The sequence below is a fragment of a genome, unplaced genomic scaffold (assembly GCF_019419815.1).
Source record: "Pyrus x bretschneideri cultivar Hongxiangsu unplaced genomic scaffold, Pyrus_bretschneideri_v1 Contig7, whole genome shotgun sequence".
In the NCBI taxonomy this organism is placed as follows: domain Eukaryota; kingdom Viridiplantae; phylum Streptophyta; class Magnoliopsida; order Rosales; family Rosaceae; genus Pyrus; species Pyrus x bretschneideri.
In genome coordinates, this window is record NW_025999809.1 from 7,218,379 (window position 1) to 7,240,503 (window position 22,125).

Consider the following 22,125-nt stretch of genomic DNA (forward strand, 5'->3'; position numbering starts at 1 on the left):
AGACCCATTGACCACAAGTCAACCGTCGATCAAAGATCGACGGTAGGGTTTACAACCCTGTATAACCTGACCCGGAAGATCCGCACATCAGATTTCCAATCCGCAACTTCCAACGATCCACAATATGTTTCTAGAATAACATATTAAAATTTCATTACGATCCAACGGTCAGATCTCCGCCAATTGCCTAAAACAAGTGGCCGTGAACATTTATTTTACTAACTTACAAATCCAATTCAGGAAGATCCGTAAGTCGGATTCCCGATCCGTAAATTCCTATGATCTTTAAATATTACGTATTATAATGTATCCAATTTTGGTGACGATCCAACGGTCGGATCATCGATTCACATTTTATCAAGTAACGTATTGTAACGAATTTAGGTTCCAACGATCAACCTACGTCATTCAAATGACAAAACTGAATTCAAGACATTTGACATAGCCTAAAAATAGCATTGGCGGCCCACTGGCCACGCGCCGCCGCACGCGCCGCCGCGGGTGGCGGTCAGCCGCCCCGACTCGCCGGAAAATCCAACTAATTCCAAAAATTATCAAACTTCACAGAAATGAAGATCTCAGTGAGTGGAGCAACTTTCATACCTGCCACGAAGTCCAAAAGTGGACGGAAGATGGTCAATTTTGCCCACGAAGCCGGCGGGTGCCTAAAACTTCCCGACGTCGATTCGTCGTCTACGGTGGTCCAACGGGGTCAAGGTTGGTTGGGTTTTGCTCCTGGGATGATGGGCTACAAAGCCCAAGTGGTGGCATCGGCCATCGCTTTGCCGATTTGCCGGAAAATGGAGAAGGGTGGCCGGAGCACCATTGATTTTCGTCAACTTTCGTGGCCTCAAACCTCTACATCCCGTGGTCAATCAAGGTGGTTCTTGGGTGGGTTTTGTAGAGGGGAATGAGAGCTTCAAAATGGTGGTGGTGGCATCGAAAAACTCCACCGGAGTTGGCCGGAATCGGCCTTGGAATATGGTCTCGCGGTGGTGCGGGTATGGGTGCACGGGAAGCCTTTTTCCCTTTTTTTTTTTTTTTTTTTCTTTTCTTCTTTCTTTCTGATTGGGCTTCCATTAATTTAAATAAACACTCACCTTGAATAACCAATTTCGAACGTCCGTAACTATACCGTTATAATCCGGACTCGCAAACGGCTTTCGCCTATACGTTCGTACCAATGAGTACTACGAGGATATGCTAAAAGAATAAGTCCCACATCTTTCAAGTCGATGGTCAACGGAAGTCAAAGTCCTTGCCTGTAGGGCAATTTCGTAAATTCACGCTTTTAAAATAAAATAAAAACGTAAAATTTGGAACGGGTTGTCACAATCTACCCACCTTAAGAAAATTTCGTCCTCGAAATTTAAAATCATTAGTCCAATGTAGAATACTCAAATTTAAAGAGATATGTATGTAAATACATACATGAAGAAGACATCAAGTTATAGCAACTACATAAAAGAAGATGACATTCCGTCATGATCGGAGTGTAGTGACTTTTCTTTCATGCCTCCAAATTCCTACTATCCTCTCATAAACGTGTTCAAAGCGTAACGCACTTCGAAATTAAGCATGTAATATTTTTGGGTCAAGCCCAAGCAACCATTAACGAATTAAATAAGTAAATACAAATATTAACGTAGAATAATCTACTTGTTTACTTGCTTAACAACCCAACGAATAAGTTATTAATATTACGGTCTGTACCCCGCAAAACCGACAATTCACTGATGTCTTGATAAGCAAGTAACAAATCCCGAGGGTGCAATATTACCATCTTGCCCCTCAATGGAAAATACACATACCAGCCTCGATCGTACTCATTCACTACCTTCTAAGGCAACATCGTCAATAACATAAATTTTCTACATAACAATCTCAATCAAATATTTGTTCGCAATAATCTGTTGTAAATCACAAGCTGCACATACAATATTTGTATTATATTTTGAAGGATACCATACTCCTAAACAGGTATGTAACCGTAGTTACCCATAATTCTAACAAAAGTATGCGTCCATTAAATATGCGCTGTGCGTAAAATCTCCATACATCAACCCCAATGATACCATAATTAACCCGAAATTGTAACCGTGGTTACAAGTGACTAGAATGGAGATAAGGATATACTGCAACCATGCTACTGGTGGGACAAACAAGATGCAACTTGTCTACAAGGGTCTGAGTAACTCATTTCAAATTAATCGTTAATCTAGGGATAGAAATGCAATAATGAACAACTTCTAATACTCAAACCTTCATAACGACTTCCAAAGGCTTGGAAGTGAAACATGTAACACAATGAAATATAAATACACCAAGATGATAATCTTGTCAGGTTTCTGGTTGCTGAATTTGTATAGAAGTCTAGGAGTAGTTTTCTCAAAAAGTCATCGTCCTCTGGACGTAATTAGAAAATTGTAGTTGTCCAGAAAATTTGAACTCTATATCCTCAATATCCTCACAACAGTAATCAAAAGCGGGGTGCATCTAGAGTGAGGATTCATTTAGAACATATCAACGAGAGCCTCGATTTTATCTCTTTCCTACTTCCACATTTAATCACGTCACAAAGAGAATTTCTAGATCTCATCCCCCGAAGAGGTTGACTACATCCCACTTCTATCTTAGTGGTCTTCACAAGTGTCCTGTTGTTGAAATTTCAACACCCATTTTCAGGAAATAACTATTGCCAATACTTCAATTTTTAGAGCAAGAAGAATATTGTTTTCTACTTAAGTAAACAACCACCAATTGGAACATCATATAAGCGTATCATTGGTTTAGCATCACGATTAATGAATTTCACATTCTTTACATATACAACATCTCTCGAACTGAGCATATAAAAAGATACTTCCTAACTCCATTCATACAAAATGATTAAAATCATTTGAACCATTTCTGGGTAGATTAAAGGTAACTCTATATCGATACTCATACTTCCCAATTAAATAGAAAAGGACAGGTTGGAAGTGTGCGAGAGTAAATACACCATAGTGCACTCATAGATGCCAATTTAATTCTACTATTGTCTCTGACAAAACTTAGCTTGTTCCAAAAAGTAAATGTAATAAAAAGTTCAAAGATCAATGAAGATTTGGACACACTTTTCTACATAAGAGTCCCAATCAATATTCCAATGAAATTAGAAATTGTTAATTTTAGGTCATAAGTATGATGGTTCATCTTTAGCGGTTCTACCACCGAGAAACATAAGCGTTAACATACTAAGAAAGTCTGAATCCGAATTGACTTGTCACATCAATCGACAATCACTATGCATCATCAAAATCTCCACCGAGAAGTGCCATCTAGCCTTTGAAATAAGGTGATGACTGTTGACTTTAGGTCAATGAATAAGATGGTTCGTTTCAAACGGTTCTAATCGTGGAAATAAAAGCAATACTCCGTCATGTTGCCATACCAACTTAACAATGTGGTGGTATCCGCGGTAAGATTTTTGGGATATGACGCAAAAAGTATACGTCCTCGAAATTTACAGTACTACTAACCAACTCTACGACACGAACTAAAAGGTCTTCACAGTTTCCTCGACACTCATAACAATCTAACAATGAGATACCATCCCGCATTTCGATTCTAATGTCTACCTATGGAAGTGATCGAGAGGTGGTTAGTCAAAGGGTTTTCATTTACAGAGATAAATGATAGGGTAAAAACAACAATCATGAGTTTACCGTCCTATTGCGAAGTTTATTCCTAAGCTTCCATGATCCTAATTTATTCGGCTCAAGCGAAGTAGTTCATTGATCCTAGGAGGATTTGATGATTGCTTTTTGGATTTCTACAACTCCCAGGATATGACAACTTACATTCGCAAGCCTATTGTCACCCATTTAATATGTACAACTACGAAAGCAAAAATCTGGAATAGCGTTGATTGAAAAAAATCCCAATGCTAGAAAAAGACCTTGCCTAAGATCTACTTTCAAAAAGACTTCATCGACAGTCGATCTTCCTCCTAAAGATCCAACATGAACCCAAGTATGCTTGAAGATATTAGTGCTAATAGGGACCGAACAATAATTATCTCTCGAATGATCTTCCGCTAAATGTTACTAAGAAATCAAGACTAACTAAGATTTCCAATCTTTAAAGAATCAATACTAACGGCGGTAGGACAATGATAGAATTGTTTGGTAATATCTCTGGCGATACATGATTATCAAAAATTTACTTAGGCCATCAACTCGCCTCACTTTTATACCTTTCCTCCACAAGGAAAATCTTCGTTTTAATTCTAAGGACAACCGCCAAAATGATTTTATAAAATGTCGTCAAGACCACAAAATTGTCCAAAACTGAAGAAAAGTTAACATATTTTTCCATATTCGACGAGGCGATAAAGTTCGAACGTCAAACACAAAAACCAAGAGTGCTCACATCACGCGTGTGATGAACACAATACTGCCCAACATATGCTCTGATACCAAACTGACACACCCCGACCCAGGAAGTCCACTTGGACCCTGAATCGAGCTGTGCTGGCCGACACCTGGAAGGTGACGAAGCCATAAAATGTTATAGTGTATAAAAAGTGAATGAATTTGATTCCAAAAGTGTATAAATACCAGAGTGCGCTACGAGTGGGAGCGAACCCATTTTCACGTGCGATGTCAGAGCATAAGTAAAGTACAGTAATGTGAGTAAGAATCATACCCTCAAAAATATCCATCAATACTAAGATTCGCCACAGATTCTTGTCGATATAAACTCAGCAGCTAAAACCTGGAGGGCACCAAACAGAAGGTGTGAGTAAGCAATAAAACCAAGCTTCCCAAGTTACTACCTCTCTGAAAGTAATGCCCCTAAATGTAAAACCCGTATCGTTTTCCATAAAATAGTACAACATATATACATATATCCAAACCATACTAGGAAATGACCAAAACCACGGTTTGCCGTCAAATCCACCATACATTAATAAGTAGGCCAAATGAACTAAATCAAATACAAAGGGATATATCAGTCAGAGTCAGCTAAAATGACATGTACAACTTATCTGTATCTCATCAATCATGACTAGCATATAAGTCGGAATCACCTATAGTGACCTGTACGACTTATCCATATCTCATCAATCCTGGCTAGCATGTAAGTCGGAGTCACCTATAGTGACCTATACGACTTATCCATATCTCGTCAATCCTGGCTAGCATATAAGTCGGAGTCACCTATAGTGACCTATACGACTTATCCATATCTCGTCAATCCTGGCTAGCATATAAGTCGGAGTCACCTATAGTGACCTATACGACTTATCCATATCTCGTCAATCCTGGCTAGCATATAAGTCGGAGTCACCTATAGTGACCTATACGACTTATCCATATCTCATCAATCCTGGCTAGCCAATAGCTCAATAAGTATACCTGCACACGAGTCGGAACCACCTAAAGTGGTCTGTACGACAGGACTGGGTGTAAATAAATACGCTCAAGTGCTACGATCACGTGAAGACTGGGCGAATAATCGCGGGTCACCTACGAGTCGGAACCACCTAAGGTGGTCTGTACGACAGGACTGTGCACCTACCTTGGATCCAAGGTGAGCATAAGGTGCGGGAGGTGAACATCACGTGAAGGACTGTGCCCTGGCCACGGGCGGGAGCACTAACACCGAGGTGCAGGTTTATGAGCTCTCAATGCATCTCAATATAACATGTGCAACTCATGACAACCAGTACGACCGTATCGAAGTTGCCTAACTCATAACTGTAGTCATGCTATAACGCAATCGATTCAACTAGTACCATAAACTCACCTGAACTTACCTGGGTGTCCTGAGTTCACATTTGCACTTGAAAGCATTCCCAATAATTATATGCAAGTAATATACATTTGGATATATCATGATGCAATCCACTACTCAACCATGCCGTAGCATTTTCAATTATAAACAATATAGGGTGAAGTGTACAATCAATAACGCCCTACTCCCAAACTACTTATTTTCAAGGATAATTATTCATGACAACCCAATTAAATCTAATTTAACTAACTAATTCACAATAACTAAAACTTGTCTTTACCAATTTCCTTCGCATTACTCAATTTCCCAAGCAAGGCTTTTGTCTCAAATATTTTATGGCTGCATCTAACGTCTCGTTAGACTGCCTACGTACCCTAAATAGGGATCAAGCCATTCGTAGTTCATATAGGTACTTTAAGCATTCACAATAATTATATAAAGGTAATATACCTAATCAATTTAAAAGTGTCGATTGAACTCTCAATAATATGCACAATAAAAAGGAAAAGATCCACTCACCTGGAGTTCACGCTATGATTCTCTAGCGCACGCATCGAGGCGTCCTGAATGATTGGTCCCTGTGACCAATCATCAAATCACATCTCAGAACTCTTATCCGTAGAATATGTAATTCACATAAAACACAACCTCAACGACATTCTAAAATAGCTTGAGACCCATTGACCACAAGTCAACCGTCGATCAAAGATCGACGGTAGGGTTTACAACCCTGTATAACCTGACCCGGAAGATCCGCACATCAGATTTCCAATCCGCAACTTCCAACGATCCACAATATGTTTCTAGAATAACATATTAAAATTTCATTACGATCCAACGGTCAGATCTCCGCCAATTGCCTAAAACAAGTGGCCGTGAACATTTATTTTACTAACTTACAAATCCAATTCAGGAAGATCCGTAAGTCGGATTCCCGATCCGTAAATTCCTATGATCTTTAAATATTACGTATTATAATGTATCCAATTTTGGTGACGATCCAACGGTCGGATCATCGATTCACATTTTATCAAGTAACGTATTGTAACGAATTTAGGTTCCAACGATCAACCTACGTCATTCAAATGACAAAACTGAATTCAAGACATTTGACATAGCCTAAAAATAGCATTGGCGGCCCACTGGCCACGCGCCGCCGCACGCGCCGCCGCGGGTGGCGGTCAGCCGCCCCGACTCGCCGGAAAATCCAACTAATTCCAAAAATTATCAAACTTCACAGAAATGAAGATCTCAGTGAGTGGAGCAACTTTCATACCTGCCACGAAGTCCAAAAGTGGACGGAAGATGGTCAATTTTGCCCACGAAGCCGGCGGGTGCCTAAAACTTCCCGACGTCGATTCGTCGTCTACGGTGGTCCAACGGGGTCAAGGTTGGTTGGGTTTTGCTCCTGGGATGATGGGCTACAAAGCCCAAGTGGTGGCATCGGCCATCGCTTTGCCGATTTGCCGGAAAATGGAGAAGGGTGGCCGGAGCACCATTGATTTTCGTCAACTTTTGTGGCCTCAAACCTCTACATCCCGTGGTCAATCAAGGTGGTTCTTGGGTGGGTTTTGTAGAGGGGAATGAGAGCTTCAAAATGGTGGTGGTGGCATCGAAAAACTCCACCGGAGTTGGCCGGAATCGGCCTTGGAATATGGTCTCGCGGTGGTGCGGGTATGGGTGCACGGGAAGCCTTTTTCCCTTTTTTTTTTTTTTTTTTCTTTTCTTCTTTCTTTCTGATTGGGCTTCCATTAATTTAAATAAACACTCACCTTGAATAACCAATTTCGAACGTCCGTAACTATACCGTTATAATCCGGACTCGCAAACGGCTTTCGCCTATACGTTCGTACCAATGAGTACTACGAGGATATGCTAAAAGAATAAGTCCCACATCTTTCAAGTCGATGGTCAACGGAAGTCAAAGTCCTTGCCTGTAGGGCAATTTCGTAAATTCACGCTTTTAAAATAAAATAAAAACGTAAAATTTGGAACGGGTTGTCACATTTTTCCTTAAATTTGAATTGAATTAAATCTAATCAATATTTTTTATTTTTAAATATTGTACATTTTAAATTAAAAATGAGTACACTTCATTATAAAAAATGAGTACATTATAAATAAATAAAAAGTGAATAGATTTAACTAAGAAAATGTGTACATTTCGCATAAAAAACTGGGTACATTTTATATACATACAACAAAATGGTACATTTTTGATAAAAATAGGTTCATTATAAATAATTTATGGGTACAAATAAAAGACTAAAAAGAATTATGGGTACAAAAAAAGTTTTAAAATACAAGCAAAAAAAAGTTAATTATATGGGTACAAATTAAAACTAAAAAGAAAATTGCTACATATTAGAAAAATTGTTGCAAACTAAAAAATAGAAATATATGATACAAACTCTAGCCATAAATATAAATATACCAAATGTAAAGTTTTTAACACTAAATGAATCTATATGGAAACGGTTAAATAACTTTTAATTATAAAACTAAAATATTATTGAAATAACGACGTGGACTAAAACTAAAGGACCTTATCAAAAATTAAAAAAAATAAAGTTTTAGCCAGTGAAATAGAAAAATGAGGAATGACTATCTAATTTCTTGAAAACTTTGGTTCTAGTCTGTCCCTGATTAACTAAAATCTTTGATGGAAACTTTATTAATTTGAATATTGTGACAACCTGTCCTTAATCTTACGATTTAAAAAAATTTCAAAAGTATGAATTGACAAAAATGCCCTAGAGGCGAGATTATTGATTTCATTGGTTGTTAGTTTGTAACAAGTATCGGCCATTACTTTACAGTATCCTCGAAATACTCAACGATATGAACGCGTAGGCGTAAGTGAAATTGAAATTGGAGCTACGACGAAAATTTTAAGGAACTACAAATCCGAAAAGTACTTTTGTAAAGATTACTAATTATTATGGGAATTGTTATTAACACTCCAAAAATCTCATTTTACACTCCAAACTTTCTATATTTGGAAAAAAAAAATACACTTGTGAGGAGTGTAGAATGAGATTTTTGAAGTGCCAATAACACTTCCCATTATTATTTTATATATCTCTTGTAATTATTATATTATTATTTTAAGATTATTTTGCTATTATATTTGTCACATCCCGGCCCGGGGCGGATCACTTCCCGGGCCCACTCCACCACCATAGCATGATATTGTCCGCTTTGGGCTTACCATTCCCTCACGGTTTTGTTTTTGGGAACTCACAAGCAACTTCCCAGTGGGTCACCCATCATGGGATTGCTCTAGCCCCCTTCTCGCTTAACTTCGGAGTTCCTACGGAACCCGAAGTCAGTGAGCTCCCAAAAAGCCTCGTGCTAAGTAGGGATGGGAATATACATATAAGGATCACTCCCCTAGGTGATGTGGGATGTTACAATCCACTCCTCTTAGGGGCCCGACGTCCTCGTCGGCACACACGCGGCCAGGATTAAGCTATGATACCAATTTGTCACATCCCGGCCCGGGCCAGATCACTTCCCGGGCCCACTCCACCGCCGTAGCACGATATTGTCCGCTTTGGGCTTACCATTCCCTCACGGTTTTGTTTTTGGGAACTCACGAACAACTTCCCAGTGGGTCACCCATCATGGGATTGCTCTAGCCCCCTTCTCGCTTAACTTCGAAGTTCCTACGGAACTCGAAGCCAGTGAGCTCCCAAAAGGCCTCGTGCTAGGTAGAGATGAGAATATACATTTAAGGATCACTCCCCTGGACGATGTGAGATGTTACAATATTATTATTTTAAAATTATTTAAGAGATATTCTAAATATTTTATTAATTATTATTAGCCGTGGTGACCACATATCCCAAAACTCCCCACTCTCTTATTGCTGTGTGGCTTCCTCCCCGGGATTCTCTGGAAATCCCTCTCGATCTCTCTCCTTCTCACTCTCTCAGGCCATCTCCAACTGAAGGGTCTAGAGGGCCATAGGGCCGAAAATAGCCCGAAAATCGTCTCAAACCGAGGGCTAGGCCAAAGGGCTTGTGAAATCTAAGAGGGCCCCATGGAATTTGAAAGAGCCAAAGGGTTGAAGGGCTAGCTGCAGCCTGGGGCTGGCCAGAAAAAACACCAATCTTGTTGGTTATAACTAACATGAATGCTTGAACTAAAATTTGAATCCAACGACTAGCTGACGCTAGTTATCATTAGATTAAAAAAAAAAATTATAGGTTTTTTGGGCCTTTTTTTTTTTTAATTCTTAAAAATTCAAATTTTTTTTTCCTATAAATACCTAAACCATTCATTCACCATTCCTTTAAATTTAATTTGTAGTTTTTAAATATAATTCGTCGTTTTTAAATATAATTCGTAGTTTTTAAATTTAAGTTGTTGTTGGATTTGAATTTAAGTTGTTGTAGTTTTTAAATTTAAATAATAAATTATGTTTGGCCCTTTGGCCCTCGATTGGAGACGGAGACAAATATGGCTCTGTACTGTTCATTAAAATATTAATATCTTAAAGGGCCAGTGGGCTAAAACAAGCCCTCTGGCCAGCCCTCGGTTGGAGATGGTCTCAGTTCCCTCATCCTTCACCTCTCTCATCTCTCCCTCAACTCTCTCGCTCGTGCTCCCTATCTACAAGTGCAGAGATATTCTATCACCATCACCATCACGCCAACTTGTCCCATCTCCTTATTCCTGAGCCCAGAACCCAAACTTGAATAACCTTCGGATCTTACATTGGAGAATAATAGGAAATGGAGAACTCCGGCGAGTTCTCGTAGCCCCGGCGAAGGTAAGCCTAAAAAACCCCTAAGATCTTCGTAGATCGTGTTTAAGAGTATGATAAGGATGTTTTTGAGATGTTTTGATGATGTTTAGATGCAGGAAACACCTCGAGGAAATACTCCCCAGTTTTCAAACGAAGATCCGACCATTTCGAGCCCTTTTTCGGCCACCTCCGGCCACGGTCGAGGAAACCAAAGGTGTATTTCGATCTTTGATTTGATATATTGGAAGGCTAGGTTTAGTTAAGTTTTTGGTGTGGTCGGAATTGGGTGGAATCTAATGGATGCAATGGCAACCAGCCAGAGAAGAAGAAAAGGAAAAAAAAAAAAAAAAGGGGCCGAAGCCCAAACTTGGCCCAAAAACCCAATCTAAGTCCTTGGCCCAAACCTTTGAGCCACTACTCCAGCCCAGCCCAATTTTCAAATGGGCTAAGAATATTCTAGGAATATTCCTTATGTTGATTTTTCGAATTTTTCTCAGGAACCTTCCTAGGCTAATTTCGACGCCTGAGTCCGTTTTTGACGTTCATTTAGTGAAATTTCAAAGTTTTAACGTAGTTGACCGCCGGGACATCTCCGTTGACTTTTTACAAAATTTATCGGGGACTATCATTAGTGTATTTCGACGCCCTAATTCCAAATTCGCACTCTATTTTCCCAAATTTAATTGTTTTAGTGGAGTTTTACTAATGGATCATAATATTATGCTTAGGTGCGATTATTATCGATGACTTCAGCTATTCTAGTTCGAACGGGTTCGACTTGACGACATGATCTGTGAGTGAATCTTTTCTTTATATATAAATAATAAATATATATATTTGTTAGTTTCCATATATACCATTATTAATAAATTCTAGACGTGATTGCCATGATTAAATTAACGTTTATAAGAAATGCCTTATTGTTGGGAAATGATGAAATAATCCTACGGAAAGCACATGTAAGCTTATTACTAAGGGGGATGCCTTAATTATATTTATGGTCATGAATAATATTATAATGACTAGAATTGTTGAATTGTTGTGGCATGATTATATTTAAGTTATTTGCTCATCATTGATGCACCAACGTTAGTACTCGCCCGGGCCAAGGCTAGGCTTCATGTGTATGTTCACATCGCACCGCACACTCACCTTGGATCCATTGTAGGTGCCAGTTTTGTCGTACAGGTTGTAATAGGCAACTCCATCTCGTATGTGATGCGCTTAGCACCAATCTTCATTTTATTGTAGTACTAGAGCGTATATCATTATTACACTCATTCCTATTCATGTCATAATACCTCTGCATGAGCTTGTGTGTCAGCATTTGTCGATGAGCATTCGATGTGATATGTTTATTTAGGCGAAAATATGTGATTGTCATGTACTTATTTACAAAAGTTATGACGTATGGCATCCTTGAAATATTGCTGGTTATGGTAAGCATTTTTATACTATACGTAGTATGTACATTTTGGAAACTATGTTTGTTTTACAACGAGGGGTTATAACGTTTTCAAAAGGTTTTTATTAAAACTTTATTTTCAAGCCTACTCACCCTTGTTTTTCACCCCCTCCAGGTTTTAGTGGCTGAGCTTTCGTATCGACGAGGATTCTTGACAAATTTTGGTATTGGAGATTACCTTCGTTGGTATAATTCTCATCTTATCTTATTGTACTTTACTTATGCTCTGACATCACGTGTAAAATGGGTTCATTTCCGCTCACAAGCGCACTCTTATAATTAGGTACTTTTAGGTTTAAATTTATTCATATTTTCCACATCACTACACTTTATGACTTCATCACCCTCTGGGTGTCGGCCATCACAGCTCGATTCAAAGTCCAGATGGACATTCTGAGCCAAAGTGTGTCAAATACTTTGATTGAAGGACAAAATGTTAAATTTCAGTATTAATTAATTAAGAAAATAATAACAAAATTATTAAACTCTTCCTAAAATCATGCAAAGATTAATATCGCGTAGGAGTTTTTTTTAATTTTATTTGATCCTCAAATTTGAATTGTGTGAAATCTGATCAGATTTATTTATTTATTTTAAATATTGGTATGTTTTAGACTAAAAAGGTACATTACACAAAAAAGGGTACATTTTACATATATATAATGTGGTACATAATTTATAGAAAATGGGTACATTATAAATAAATTATGTGTACAAATAAAAGAGGAAATTTGTATGACACTCCAAAAATCTGCATTCCAAACTTTCTATAATTAGAAAAAGAAATACACTTGTAAGAAGTACAAAATGAGATTTTTGAAGTGCTAATAACAGTTTCCCTAAAAGATTAAAAAAAAACCTATAGGTACAAACAAAAGTTTTAAAGTATGGGCACAAAAAAAAAAATATATATATATATAGGTACAAATTAAAATTAGAAAATAAATTGGTGCATGTTAAAAAAACATACAAATTAAAAATAGAAGTATATGATACAAAATTTAGCCATGGATATAAATTTATCAAATGTAACGTTTCTAACACTAAATAGATCTATTTGAAAATGGTTAAATTATTTTTCATTATAAAATTTAAATATGCTGACATGTAAATAATTTATTATTGAGATTATGACGTGGATAAAAACCAAAAGTCCTTGATCAAAAATTAAAAAAGAATAAGACTTCAATCTATAAAATCGAAAATTAGGGATGAAAACCTAATTGCTCCGCTTAAGGTTTAAGGAAGCTTTAGTAAACATTGATCGGAGTAGACTAATAAAGTGTTTCAAGTGCTCATTCTCCTTCTCCATCTCATGGTTTGTTAATCCAATTGTCATCCTCCATCTCAAGATATAAAGATAAAATCTGAGTTGTCTTGCCCCACAAAGGGAAAGTTTAAAATATGTGCATGCATGGGCTAGGTTGGAGTTAATATATAGAAAACACAAAACTCACACGGATTGTAGCTCTTACCCAGCACCATTGAAGCTAACCTTAGCATACCACTTTTAGACTGGTCGGTGTGTTTTATAGTTCAGTAGCACTTGCTTCCAATTTGTTTTCTTTTCTTTAATAAAGGCTAAAACTCATAGACCTAATACATTTGTCAGGAAGTAATTTTGCTAGTGCAGTCCAACTAGCTAGATACACAATGCACACCAATAGCTTCTGTGCTGAACGAAGCAAATGTGGTGGTGACAGCAAATGTCCCCTTAACTTTCAACTTTATTATTAATATTAGGGTTATATGAGCTAATGCGTAAGTTACATTTGCAATACATTAATAAAAAAAATTCATTAATTTAATGGAGAATGAGATATTCAAAGAGATGGAATGTGTAAATCAAATACACTTTTAAAATTGCACGGTGCAATATGAGAAAATTAAAAATTCATGACTCATTGTAAAATCACTTTAAATCTGGAGGTAGAAAATGTAATTAGCTCTTACTATTATTTTCATTATCTTGTTTCGTTCGCGTGTCATCAACTTATAGCATCATTCATCCAAATAATTTATTTAGATCCAAGGTCAAGATCTAAGATGTGACAATATGCTCAAATAGAATCAAATAATAAAAACATTATCATCCAATCAAACCAGTCCAACTTAAACTGCTCCACAAAGGTCATACGTGTATGATTTAGTCATCTTGTTTTCAGTCTTTTAATAAGCATAAAAGCATAATACTTCGTCATTGCCTTGAACAACAAACAACACAAGATTCCTTTGTGCAAGTTTCATTAGTTAACTAATCAACTTGTTAAACCATTAGAAATAACCTGAAAAGCAAAGCAAACATCCCAAGAAACCAGACAATATCTGGCAAGACCTTAAAAAACTGAAACTTTCATATAAGCTAGTTGTCACAAAGAATCTTGTGACGGTCACAACCGAAAAATTTTCTCGTACAATTATGTAAGTTCATAAAATTGATTGGACGAAACTATAGAGATCGAGTTGACATAATTTAGATAAATAATAACCTAATAGTATTATTAGTACATTCATATATCTCAGAGCACCTAAATTAATTAGGAGACTTTCTTTTGGTTCTTGGCCTTCCAATCTTTGATATCAGCTTCAATCTTTGCCGTAACACTTTTATGAAACCCTGGATAGGGTTCATACCCAAAAGTTGAGTGAAGAAGCTCCAGCAGCACAAAGTACGGCCCCATTAGAAGTCCCTGAAGAAAGTTGTTTGAAGGGGCTCTCTTCTCAAATATCCCGTGGCCTATGACCTGTCCAGCCCAACTGCAGAACTGACCACCCAGAACAACCTTCCACGACTTAGAAAACCCTAGCTCACTGCCAAGAACACTGGCTCCAACCCAGCAGAGAATACAGATCAAAGCTGCCAAGGACCCAGCTTTCTTGTCCAATTTGACGTAATACAAACAATACGCCAACGTGAAAACAAACCCCAAATTTAATTCGAGGCCATGAATTGGGAAACTGTAGAGGGAAGGTGTGAAGTGGAAAAGAAGAACAGAAGTGAAGAACAATGGCCACACCAAGAAAGTGTGTATGAAAATGTTAATTGGGTTGTTGTGATATGCTCCATGGAAGGCAAAGTTTCCTTCAAGATCAAACAATCCAGTCCTCCCCATGAGTTTTTTTTTTGCAGAACTGATTTTCTTTTGCTGGAAACAGGGAAGATTTTCCTGGGAAAATGAAGATTCTGTGGAAGACTTGGACTTGAAGGAAAACCAGTTGGGGGTATATATAGAAGGAAGAAGTAGATAGAACAGAAGTGTAGAAAGCAAAAAGCCAAAAGACAGTCAAGCACATTGGAACGTGCAACCTACTTTGAACTTTCGTTTATGGATTGTTTAAAGATAGTGCTATCATGTATCCATTTTTACTTTTTATACCTTCTTATTAGTTTTTTATTATTGATATTTTTTAATTTAGACGATTCAAAAAATTGAGAAAAATTTATAAAAAATAAAAATAAATTATGTAGATAACACTTCTCTATTTAAAATGCATTGCATATGCGTCAATGGTCAATCAGTATAATATTGTGAAATTGTCGACTTGTATTGAGTCCATTGACTCATGTGAAAAGGATATGAACGGATTGAACTCCACGTTATTGAGATGGATTAAGCTATACTTTACAGGAAAGGATTTGATTGGGCTATGTATTAAGACAAAACTTTACCTAATACCCACCATTTTGTCTCTATGGCTGGCAACCCTGCATACACTCTTTTGATTGGGTCAGGCCATCTATTTCTGCAGTCATCTCGTGGACTGTGGAACTGAGTCAGCAATCCAACAAATGACTTATATATATATATATACAACTGTACAAGAGGGAATCTTTTCCGTTTGAGCTACGAATTCATTGCATGACACTTTTGTTCAACTTAATTAGGATGATTTTGTTATGAGTTATCTTACCTTTTCGACCTTCCATTTTTACATCTTTTTTCTTTCACATCTTGCAATCACTTTGATATTATCTTTTTTTTTTTGACACATTTAGAGATAATCTCTGCAAAAGATATATCAACTAAAACTGAAATCATCTTGTAATATACCTAGTTTACAGTATATAAAGAGATTATATCTTGCCAACCTTTGCTAATACAAACTAGGGAAACTTGCTAATCTTTTAGCCTCAAACCAAAACCTTCGCAATAGCAATGCTATGCTTTTGGCATTTTACAAAATTAAATACTTTAGGCTATAAATACTAGTCTAAACTATCACAATGTTAATTGTCAAAGTTAGAAAATATGAAAATATATACAACATTCAAGTGCATGCAAAGGAATATATATTAAGAAAATATTCAAAGGAATATAGGAATATGCCAATATCAGGGTGAGTAACAAGAATAAATAATCTCATGCCAGTAGACCTAGTGGGCCCGCTTACCAAAAAACCTAGTGGGCCCGTTTACCAAAAAGACCGTGGTCCCTTTTCTGTAATTTCGGGCCTCTTCAATTCCTCTACTCCCTTCCTAATCTGATTCTCTCTTCTTGCTGGGTTGGTTGGCATTCAAATTGAAGTCCATCTTCAAAACATTTTTTTTTAGGATAAATTGGATTAATGGTCTCCGTAGGAATAGGGTAATCAGAAGATAGCTTCTATAGTGAAAAAACTTAGATTTAAAGCCTCGTGGTATAGTCCGTTAGGATTCAATCTTAAAATTAACATTTTCGTCAACTCTCTGTTAACACAACACGGGTAATCAGAAGATAGCTCCCGTGGTGAAAAAATTTAAATTTAAACCCTCGTGATGAAATCCCTTAAGATTCAAGCCCAAACTTAACATTTCCGTCATCTCTCCGCTAACATAAAATTTGTGTTGTGTTGAACTCAACCTTTAAGAACCTGCTTGCCACTGTCAAAAAGTTAACTCAAGCCAGAAACAGTAAGCAGGGGGAATAATTTCCTCCATCAAGATGAAATTTCATCCTTGGGCTTAGGCAAGTTCTTTCTTTTGCTTCTTCGTAGACTTTGATTTCACGCAAGAACACTAGCATTCCTTCTGTGCATCCATACTTGTTGGCATATGCACACATATTTCATTTGAAATCGCTTTACCACCAAACTTTCATGAGGAAATCGGACTACTTTTCGTTAACACCGGAAAATAGATTTTATAGATGTCAAATTTGGGTGCTCTTTCATTGATATAGGGCTGAAAGCGAGATCTTACTTGCTGCTACTTGTACGCATGAATCGTTTGGTTGTTGAGACCGTAAACGGTTTAATATCATACCGAGTTTTGTAACGGGCTGTATATCATACCCGTTAGGAGTTTTTTAGTGGGAACAAGAATAGGTATGTGACCTATTTCAATTCCTTACAATATCTTCAAAACATTTCACTTTCATACCTTAAGTACTATTTTATTTCAAAATAATACATTCGTTACATTTTCTATCCATGATCCGTTAAGTGCTGATGTGGCTACCACATATATGTCATGTGGGTGCTAAATGTGTGCCACGTGGCAAAAATTTTTTTTTTTTTTTTTAACCTGAATTTAAAATAAATTAATTAAAAAAAAAAAAAACCCCATCCCTAACCCACCCCCTTTTCCCATCCATCATCACCCACCCCAAAATCCCACCCAAACCACCCCTCTCTCCCATCCCCCATCACCCACCCTCAAAAATCCCACCCGAGATTTAGATAGATCTACCACAAAACCATAACTCATCCCCATCTTAAACTCCCCAAGATGAATCTACCACAAAACCACCCGAGATTAGGTGTCTCTGTGCAAGGGAGGTGGATCGCGGGGTCCCCAGGGCAGGGGGTGGAGACGAACTGGGTTGCGTTTTTTTTGTGGGGAACTTTTTGTTTGGGGGGGGGGGTGTGTTGCATTTTTTTTTCCCCTCTTCTTCTTCTTACAGGTGGGGAAATGGGTTTGGGTTTTTTTTTCCCTCCCTCTTCTTCTTCTTCTTCATGTTTTTGGGTTCTTTGGGGATGTGGGTCGCTGGGGGAAGGGATAATGGTTTTTTTTTTTTTTTTTTTTTGAGAAAATTCAGGTTTAAAAAAAAAATTTAATTTTTTTTTTTTACCACATGGCACACATTTGGCAGCCACGTGGCATATATGTGGCAGCCACTTCAGCACTTAACGGATTCATGGATGGAACATGTAACGGATGTATTATTTTGAAATAAAATAGTACTTGAGGTATAAAAGTGAAATGTTTTGAAGATGTTGTAAGGAATTGAAATAGACCTCAAACCTAAGGTATGAAAATGTAATTTACCATAAAAAAAAACAACCATAAATGTCTGCCAGTTGTTACATTTTCAACTTATATAGTATTTAACAACAATTTGCATGTAACATTTAGTTTTGACTTTATTTGTTCCGAAGTCCAAACACAGTGCTGAAGTGTTTCTCCCATGGAAAAACAATCACCATTGGCCCACGCTAATCATACAAAACAAGCAACAAGCCTACCAATTATGATAAAATAATAAGCCGTACGAATTAAGAAATACAGAAAATGTTAACCCTAATGCTACAAGACAGGAAGGTGATTCTCGTGGTCAGCAGTTCTTTTTTTTAGAATTTCGGCAGCTCTCCAATTATACAGAACAAAAAAAATGAAGCTTCGTACATCTGCACTCATTTTTATTTGTTTTACCAAATGATGGTAATGTAAACTGTGGGCGGTTGGTGGCTTCGGACCATGGACTTCACAAATTTGGCATCACATTTGGGAAATTTTCTTCCAAGGGTCGTAGTTTTTGTGATAAAAGTTTGTAGGCCAATTACATTTCGTACTCTATAGGTTGGAGTGATTTTCAAAGTAAATGAAATAATCCCACTTTTTTATATTGCACTATGAATTTTTAGAATCATATCAGTTTATGAATTCAAGTAATATAATGTCTGCTATTTCATTAAATTGATGACGCGTCAAATATAAAACATATTTTATGGGCGAATGTGATATAAAATACACTCATAATAGCATGGGTCAAGCTAGAAAACTAACTAAGAGGGAACCTTAAAAAAATTTAAGCTCATTTTTATGATACATAAAGCTAAGTTTCATTTTTTTTTAACAAAAATAAAGCTAAGTTTTAAGAATACTACAAAAATTAGTTACAAAATAACTAATCTTATATCCCTATTCTCTCATTTTTCTTATTAACTATTAATAATCAACAATTGCTCAAGCATGCTAACATAATATAAGCAACTCAACAAGGTTTAAACATGAGTAGGTGAGAAACAAGGTGAGAGGGGACGTGCCCCTAGGCCTCACCTCCCTCCGTACCTAATAGTAAAGCTTCGGCTTCTCTTAAGTCGAACTTTAGGCTAAGCCAAAGAGTGTGTCATTCATATTTAGGTATCAAACTCACCATCTGAGGTGAGTTTAACCATGGTAATGCCTCAAATCATTGCTTTAAATTAGAGGAATGATTTCTATACGGTCCACCTTATCTTTTGAACTTATTAATTATGTTTGTTGATTTATTCAATTTAATGACTACTAACTAGAAGAAAAAAAGTGAGATGAGAAGGAAAATGCAATAAGCTAATTCTTTAAATTTAACTCGAAACTAATTCCTTAACCATTTAGAATTAGCTTCTGTTCGCCCCTTAAATTCACCATGGGCCTTGCAAGTTGGTCGAAAATTTACTTAAACATGAAATTGGAGATTGCGACCGTGCCACTACTAGCTACTGCTAGTAGAGGGATTTTAGTGATGAAGATTGCATGCTCTTAATTGACTTCTAACTAAAAGATTATGTTATTAAATGGGAGTGGCTCAACTTTAAGTTATTTCTTTGCCTGGTTTATTAAGAACTTCACTTATTTAGAGATATAAAAAAGATAGTTGGAATAGGGATTGAATATAAACTGATTATATTCAACTGAAATGCTTCATAAGTAAAACAGTTGAACATAGACAAAGAAAACACAACTTGCACCAAAGAAAATATGTATAAACTGAATTGTAAATATACAAATAAGTAAATACATAAGCAAATAAAGTTGTAGTGATCAACCCGTCAACCAATGTGTGACCGGATTACAAACAAGGCCATCGGATTGGCCTCCTGCAAGTTTGTTTCTTTGAGGAAAAGAGTGTCCCCTTCTCCCAAGTTCACCTGCAATGGGAATGGAATGCAAACAAATACATATACTAATGGATTTGGCATAAGGGCACCGCCCGAAACATGTGCCCCCAGATGCAACTCAAAATATCCTGATGCAAGTTTAGCTTAATTTCACAACAATCTCATAAAATGCCATAATTTTAAACCCAAATATTGGATTAAGAAAATAAAAGAACTCTAACATTAAGAAGAAATCATTGTCACTCATATTGTCATGACATACAATTCAGTCTACAAAAATGAATTTTTGACCATCATTAGGGATTTAAAAAGACCAAACAGTCCATTAATTAATTGATTAACATGCATTCCATTGGAGTATAAGACCCAAAAGAAACTCAAACTGACCTGTGGCATAAAATTCCCCCACATGGTCCATACTCTTTAATTCCAAGCTAAACCTTACAATCAAAAGTCACAACACTCCAAACCAACCACATCGCCTAAAGGCAATAGGAACCTGTTCTTTGTGGCACAACAACTTTGGAGAAGACATAAAGTAGAAAGTTATACACATTAACAATGAAATTATATTCCCAAACATAACAATACTAAAATGAATATATGCTATTTGATTTTAACAAAATGATATATCTTAAATTATCCTAACTTGAAAAGAAAAGACTTCAAACTCAGTTGCAAAGAAATTGACACACTTTTCTACTCAACCATCCTAAACCAAGCTATGAAAAATAAATTTAATTTTTTTACTGTTACTAAGACCATTTCCAACTCTTAGGTTAAAATCTAAACTTTTTAACCTAGAAATAATTTTTCTTTTTCAGTAACTTTTTTTGAAATAAAATTGCTAGGGATTGTCAAATAAAAATTTTATGAACATTTTAACCTAAAAATATTTATATTCCGATGAAATTTGAAAATTTACTAAACCGACCCCACAAAGCATGTATTTATAGAGTTTTTAAGCGACTTTCGATTTAAATAATTTTTTAATTGTATTAGCTGTTGGATGTCATTTGGGGCATTTAGAACTTTTTTTTTTTTACCCTTGGATTTAATTATATTTTATCACAGCCGTTGAAGTGAATGTATTTAAAAATTTTAAATTAAATAGGTTTGAATCTAGACCGTTCGTCAACCAACGGTCCAATAATTAAAACAGTCGAATTGAAAAAGAGTCGTTGGGCTCGTTTTGGGTGGTCAACATTCTCGTCAGGGGCGGACCCCACTTCCTGTCAGCCATCGCACGTCTCATGTGTTGGGTGCGTCGCCTTGCTGCGGCCTCCGCTTAAGGTGGGCTAGCCTTTTAACGCTAGCCAAAATTCTAGGTTAAATTTGCCCAAATTCTAAGTTTTAACTCAAAACTTAATTTAGGTCAAACTATTGGAGAATGATTGAGTTTGTTTGAAACCTAAACTTCCAAAAAAAATTCAAAAAAAAAAGCCTAAACTTTAAATTTTATCTATTTTCATAAACCATTAGAAAATGATTGGAGATGGTCTAACAGATATTTCAGAAAAACAAGTTATGGGTATTATCTAATTTCATAAATAAAATTAAAATTAAAAATAAAAAAAAACAAAACAAAATAAAATAAAATAAAAAACTCAAGGGGTAGTTATGAATGACATGTCTCTGTTACGCTTGCAAAAATGTAAGCAGATAGAAAGGCAGAGGCAGAGTGGAAGAGAGAGAAGCAAAAAGCTTATCATTTGCTTAGGTCATCTTACGTTAGCTTTGCCTTCCTTGCCATTTTTAACGTCCCCAATACACAAAGTCACAAACCCTCAAAACAGGCCCCCCCCCCCCCCCGCCCCCCCCCGGCGGCGCCCCCACTTCTCTCTCTGTGAAATCCAAGCCGAAGCCTCCCCCTCCTCTCTCTGTGAAATCGAAGCCGAAGTACCAAACCCAAAAACCAAAATAAAAAAGGAAGATTATATTCAGCATATCTTAAATTACTTTTTCCATGTCATTTTAGTTTTTTTAATATTTTTTATCAAGCGTTAGTGATATATAAAAAATATTAAAAAAATTAAAAAATATAAAA

The 22,125-nt window shown here is 36.6% G+C and overlaps 1 protein-coding gene across 1 annotated transcript; it reads right to left on the reverse strand.

Moving 5' to 3' along the window:
• Nucleotides 1-14,335: 14,335 nt before the first annotated feature.
• LOC103957335 (2-hydroxy-palmitic acid dioxygenase MPO1-like) lies at nt 14,336-15,213 on the reverse strand. Its single transcript, XM_009369489.3, has one exon. The coding sequence runs from the start codon at nt 15,110-15,112 to the stop codon at nt 14,537-14,539; it is 576 nt and encodes a 191-aa protein (XP_009367764.2). The 5' UTR covers nt 15,113-15,213; the 3' UTR covers nt 14,336-14,536.
• Nucleotides 15,214-22,125: the final 6,912 nt, after the last annotated feature.